The sequence below is a fragment of the Mycteria americana genome, unplaced genomic scaffold (genome assembly GCF_035582795.1).
Source record: "Mycteria americana isolate JAX WOST 10 ecotype Jacksonville Zoo and Gardens unplaced genomic scaffold, USCA_MyAme_1.0 Scaffold_66, whole genome shotgun sequence".
Lineage (NCBI taxonomy): Eukaryota > Metazoa > Chordata > Aves > Ciconiiformes > Ciconiidae > Mycteria > Mycteria americana.
The window spans coordinates 454,156-460,308 of record NW_027445651.1 but is presented as its reverse complement, the minus strand read 5'-3'; the positions used below and the strand labels follow the sequence as shown (position 1 = coordinate 460,308).

The 6,153-nt window shown below is 53.1% G+C and overlaps 1 protein-coding gene and 1 gene segment (V, D, J or C); one reads left to right on the top strand and one right to left on the bottom strand.

The window, feature by feature from the left end:
- On the bottom strand, positions 1–4,545 carry LOC142404045 (T cell receptor alpha variable 1-1-like). The segment is given in 4 exon segments: positions 1–62; positions 149–236; positions 3,225–3,520; positions 4,495–4,545. Coding segments are annotated over 4 exon segments (495 nt in total).
- On the top strand, positions 511–1,677 carry LOC142404056 (uncharacterized). Its single transcript, XM_075490452.1, has 4 exons — positions 511–708; positions 841–942; positions 1,193–1,195; positions 1,291–1,677. The coding sequence occupies exons 1-4, from the start codon at positions 511–513 to the stop codon at positions 1,675–1,677; spliced, it is 690 nt and encodes a 229-aa protein (XP_075346567.1).
- Positions 4,546–6,153: the final 1,608 nt, after the last annotated feature.

The following is a 6,153-nucleotide window of genomic DNA, read 5'->3' as shown; positions in this document are numbered from 1 at the left end:
TCAATCTTTACGAGTAAGATCAATCTTTAGGAATCCTATGTCCTTGATACCAGGGAGGAAGTCTAGAGCAAGGGAGATGTACTCTTGCAGGGGTAGGATCAGGCTGGCAATACTTAAGCAAACTGGAGACCTCTCTCAAAATACTTACATCTTGTAGGCAATGGTAACTCAGGTGTTTTGCAAGGCAAAAGCCTTCCTCTGATTATCTGTGTGCCATGCCAAGAAGTGATTTTGTTCTCTTCAAGCATCATGCTGTCCACCTTGTAATATCGCGGTCGTAGCAGAGGACGCACATAAATTTGATTTTGAGCAGCGTTGAAAAAATGGGGGAAATGACCTTTGCAGCCCTCAATATCCAAGGCTTGGGGAGGGCTGCTTCATTTCATGGGTAAGAGATTTAAAGTCTATGAAACCCAGCAGTGCAGCCCGCCTGCACCCTACAAGTTGGAGTGACCCTGCTGGGAGTGAGAGAAAGAGAAAGACATGGCACGTCCTCAAGCAAGGAAGCCCATGGGTGACCAGCCAAGGATTTCAGGGCCCCCTCCTGTCAACGCAGCCCCAGGCAACCCCACCAGCGTACCCCAGGCCAACATCACCTGCCTGCACCACACCCATCCGGCACCTGAGCTGAGTCTCCTGCCAACACTGACACATTCCTGTCCTGGAACTCCTGGGACCTCTCAATCCCAGCACTCAGAAGAAACCTCTGTGAGGGAATGTGTACAGCGTAAGCCAGGAAATGAAAAGGCACCATCAGGGAAAACAACCACCCAGCCCATGTCATTAGCTGGGATGTTTTCTGATCATCATGAGCACCTTAGAAAATTGCCACCTTCATAGAAGCGACCTCTGGTCCTGGGGCAGGTCAGGGCCACCATAAATGCCAGCCCAACTCCTTGCTCTCTCATCCACTTCTCTCACCCCCTTCTCCTTGGGAACCAGGTGGGTCTGAAGCCCTTTCCTCATGCAGATGCATGCTCCTCCATCCTGTGCTAGGTCTTGGTGCTGCTTGTCGTGTGAGGGGAAAGAAGGGTGAAGGAATAAGACAGTGTCTGGAACATGCCTCAGGAGGCTCTTCTTTCAAGAGGTATTCAGCATCCTCGTTGAGCCTGGCAACACATTGCAGTCCTGTGTCAGGATGAGGCCGAGAAACCCTTTTGCCTTACTGCTCAGTTCCTACCTCCTGGCTCAGCAGGTACCTTTGAAACACTCACGGCAGGGTGACAGACTCATGGCAAGCTGCTCCTCACAGGTCCCTGTACTCTGATTCCTCCTGACACTCTCTCCCAGGTGCATCTCCAGTGCAGAGATATGTCCTGCTATGACCAGTGCCTGCCATGCTGGCCCTGTGGCCTGACCCCGCTGGCCAACAGCTGCAGTGAGCCCTGTGTCAGGCAGTGCCACAACTCCACCGTCATCATGCAGCCCTCTCCCGTGGTGGTGACCCTGCCTGGCCCCATCCTCAGCTCCTTCCCACAGAACACCGTTGTGGGCTCTTCCACCTCCGCTGCTGTTGGCAGCATCCTCAGCTGTGATGGAATGCCCGTCACCTCTGGGTGCTGTGACCTCTCTGGCATTTCCAGCTGCTACTGTGGCAGAAGTTGCCTGCCCCCCGCCGCTAAAGCCACTGGTGACAGCCTGGACAAGGACCGCCTGGAACCCAGAAGCTCAGGCTGAACTGAGGACAGAGCTCCTGGCCGTCAGTTTCAGAGAAGCTGAGCATCCAGTGCTGCCCTTCCAAAGGAGGGTGGCTGGGACTCTCTGAAAACTTGGCCAAAGGCTAAATCCCCTGCCTTACTCTCTCTCCCATCTCTTTCTCGTCTTCTGCTCTTCTGTGCTGTAAGACCCCCAGAGACAATCTGGGGGATCAGCTGGCCCCTCTCCCTGTGCGGGGCAGGCAGATGGATGCCCTGCAGGATCTTCACTGTGGGCAATGGGTGCAGACTTTCTGCAGCTGGTGGTGCTCTCCCTGCTCTGGCCTCCTCCTCTACAGGAGAACTCATTTCCCACATCAGAGTCATTAGGGTTTTCCACATCCCAGCCTCTGCCTCCACATAATCCTTTTCTTGGTGGACTCCTTGCAGGAGTGGGGACGGTGTAGAGAAAAACCCCTTAAAGCAGCCCCACCTTTTCCTCCTCATCCTCCTACCTGTCCCCAGAATGAGAGAGCATGGCCTGCACCCAAGGGCAAGGGTAGCAAGGACAGGTCACCTATATACCCTCTACCCCTAAACAGTTCCCTGCACAGCCCAACAGTTACACAGATGTGCAGGGCTAAGGCAACTCACAGGTTGATGTTGAAATCAGCCTGGCCAGGGAACACGCCAGGGCCCTCATGCCTCTCACACACTCTCAGCTCCCACCAGACAGGGCACCCCAAGGACAGCAGCCAGTACCCAAGCCCCCATGGCTGCTCTCTGGTGCCTGGCCTTCCCCCAGGCATGAAGCAGCTTTCCCCAAGGCCAGCTCTTCTCTTGGCAGGGCCTGTTGCCCACTTCTGCCTGGTCGTGTCTTCCCCCACTGAAATCTTGGATAGAGCTGTACAGCCTGGTCCCACTGCAGAAGCAATGAGGCAGGTCTGGGGGAAGCCCATGAGGTAGGGAATGAGGAGGGCTCTAAGGATGGGCAGAGGACACTGGGGGGAGCAGGTCCTCCAGATCTCAGCACACCGCCATGTGGCAACTGGAGGGTCCACAGAGTAGTTCTGAGCATTTTCCAAATTTGTTGTAATCATAGGTAATTCCAGGAAGGAGCATTGCCAGATGGCATGATGTTATTTATGTTTTTCATCTTGTTTTGAACTCTGACCTCTGAGGGACACATCCCAGAGCAGGTACTCTAAGAGACAGGCCAGCAGGAAACCCTGAAGATGCAATGTGCGGTAGAGAAAACCATGAAGCAAGAGCAGCAGCAAGGAATCATTGCACAAGCAGTCCCAACCTCCTGCATTGCCCAGCACCTCACCAGAGTCATCGGGCAGAATAACCACATAACCCACGGTGAAAGTAAGGGAACCTGAGACTCTTTCACCACCTTCTCCTTCCTTTCAAGCCACTGACACCGTCCTTTCCTGGAAGAGGATCTTGTCCTGCAGAGCTCTGGGTGTACAGGGGAAGCAGCACTGCCAGGCGAGAGCTGAGGGCCCCTTCCCCCAAGCTCAGCCTTGCACAGACACATGCCCTCCCTCCCCTGGCTTGTTGCACAGCCAAGGAAGCTCCCTGCACCACGGTGTCTTGCACAGCACAGAGGTACAAGGCACTGTCAGAGGGCTCGACTTTCTCCAGCCGCAGAAGGCTGTATTTCTCTGTGGTGTTCAGCAACGTGGTGAGACGGCCGCTGCGCTTGGGGCCAGCTGTTGCATGGTATGAGACCAGCTGGGGAGCTTGGTCTTTCTTCTGCTGGTACCAGAACAAGCCATAAAAGTTAGAGACCTGGTAGGCGCAGGTGGTCTGGAAGGTGTCTCTCTCCTTTACTGTGACTTGTCCTTCTTGCTGGGTGACGGTGATCTGCCCCATGGTGCCTGGAAGAAAGCAAGGGTCAGAGACTGTGCAAGGAAAGGCTCCGAGATGCAAAACAAGAGGGGATGCAAAGTGTCAGAGAGAAGGCTCCCTGTGCCTTGTACTGCAGCCAAAGCCCCATAGATGGGAACAGCAAGGTGGTGAGTGTCTTTGGGAAGGAGCTCTGAGACCTCAGCTCAACATGGATCCCACAGCACAAGAATGACAGTTGCCTCCCACAGGGATACCCCCAGAGAGAGCTGTGTGAAAGCTGTGTGAGAGCTGTGGAAGATGACCCAGGTCTTCCATCCTGACTCTCCTGCTGCCCAGAGTCTCTAGGAAAGAGATTGCAGTGCCTGGCCCTCCTGTGCTGGGTCCAGGACACCTGCAGCCGTGTGAGGGACCTGGGACCTCCTGTGAGAAGTTTCACCCTGCTCCCCATTCCCGGTGCTCTCAGAAGGCTCCAAGGTCAAGGGAGGGGAGGGAAAAGGAAGCCCTGGCATTGCTGACATGCAGAGGAATGGATAGCCAGGGCATGCTGCATGACATGTGCCAGCCAGGAGAGACACTGGGACACCCTAACAATGTGAGTGCGATGAGAGAACTTTCCTGTGCCTGCATCAGCTTTCAAAAGTCCTGTGCGTCAGAAAAGGTGTAGTGCAGAGATAGAAGAGAGCTTCTGCAATGATATGTCTGTGAAACACTGGGCCTAGATGGATCAGAAGAGAGAGGCAGAGAGAGGTGGACGGTTGGCAAGAGAACAGGAAGGCAAGGAGTCTAAGATGATCAGGAAAGGAGCTGTTTCTTCTCGGTCTCGTCTTGTCTTTTCTATCAGTAACAGCACCTTGCGGAAGCAGGTGCAAAACTACACTTGCAATCTGATGTTTCCCAACATTTGCCCATAATTGAAGAGCAGCTCCCTGCAGAGAACTGTTGAGGGGGTGAGGGTCTCCTGGGGGGAAGAGGAATAGTGCCTCCAGTCAAAGCCAATGCTTACCCAGTGGTTGCCTAAGGAAGGCAGCGAGGACGAGATAGCCGAGGTGCATGCTGAGACTGATCCTCCTGCATGTGTGAGAGAGACACAAAAAACCCACAAATCCCCACCAAGAGCTGCGAGAGAGCAGAGGTGCCGGAAATGACTCTGCAAGGGGAACAAAGAATGAAATGGGGAGGAGAAAATGCTTGTTCTTAGCACGCCTGAAATGCCTGTGCATGTTTTCTCTCCTCCAGCAGTTACACGTGTTGCTCCTGTAGGCAACATCTTCAGCCATTCCAAGGTGAAGGGTAAAAGGGGGATAGACCTGCTCCTGGTGACCAACCTCTCTAACACATCCTCTGGTGCAACATCTTGGGAGTCTCTCCTTCCTTGATGCCTTGTGCCTCCTCTCACACCAACCTCAAGACCATGGCTGACTTGGCCTCTCTTGCCTCCTGCACAGTGTCTAGCCCCAGGCTCCTATCAGCACACCCCAAGGCTGCAGCTCTCACAAACGCAATGCTCAACACACCCAAACCCTGCAGACACCAACTGTCCCACTCAGCCCCCCAGACACTGTGGACTTTCTCCCTCTAGCAAAAACAAGTTAGCTCAGGAACCAATAAATGAAGCTTCCTGCCACCCTGCCCATCCCATCTCATACATCAGCTTCTGAAAAGCCTTTTTGGGGAAAACAACCCACTCAAACCCAAATAAACAGTCCTTTCACTTGACCATAACCCTCCCTTTCTCCGTTTCCTCAAAACAAGTAGGATCTGCATTTGTCCTCTCCTTACTTCTAGCCTTTAACAAACAAACATGCCAAACTGTTTTTACTCTTTCCATGGCATAATTTAGGTGGGAAAGGACCTCTGCAGATCACCCATTCCAAGTCCCTGCTCTGAGCAGGCCTCATTAGATCAGGCTGGTCAGGGCTGTGTCTGTCAAGTCTTGAAGATTTCCAAGGCCAGAGCCTGCACAACATCTGTAGACAGTACCTTCCAGTACTTGAGAATTTTCAGGGTAAAAAAAAAAAGAAAAATAAATGGACTTTCTAATATTTAAATAGAATTTCCCAGATTCCAAATTGTGTCTGTTGTCTCTTGTCCTACCGCTGTGCACCTTTGAGAAGAGCCTGGCTTCATCTTTTCCACATCCTTAGAGCACATACTTGTAGACACCCATAAGGTCTCCCTTGGGCCTTCTTTTCCTAAGGCACTTTTCCCTCAGGCTCTCTTATTGCTTCCTATCCTCAAGCCCCCTGAGCGCCTTGGAGGCTTCTGCTGGACTCACTCGCACATGTCAGCATCTTTCCTACATACCCAGGAGCACCAAACTGAACACAGGACGCCAGGCATGGTCTCATGAGTGCCAAATAGAGGAGAAGGATCACTTCCCTGGGTGTGCTGACTACACTTTTGCTAAGCCATCTATCTCAGAGTGCAGATGGTCTGCCTTGCCACAAGGGCACACTGCTGACTCACCTTCAGCCATTGGCCACCAGGCATCCCCTGCCTTCCCAGGTGTGTGACCTGTAACCTCTGTCTACAGCACGGTCCAAGCTCCATCACGAAGCTGAAAGGTGCCTGTCCCCAGAGGGACTGGTTGCTCTTGACTCAGGCCGTTGGACAAACATCCTGTTTTGTTGTGTCCTAGCTGGGTGGTTGCTTCTGTTGGGAA

What these genes read in the sequence shown, in the direction of transcription:
- LOC142404056 (XM_075490452.1), top strand. Translation starts at nt 511, where the DNA reads ATGGGTGACCAGCCAAGGATTTCAGGGCCCCCTCCTGTCAACGCAGCC. An exon ending in AGCACTCAGAAGAAACCTCT is followed by an intron (nt 709 to 840) that starts GTGAGGGAATGT and finishes CCACCTTCATAG; the next exon opens with AAGCGACCTCTGGTCCTGGG.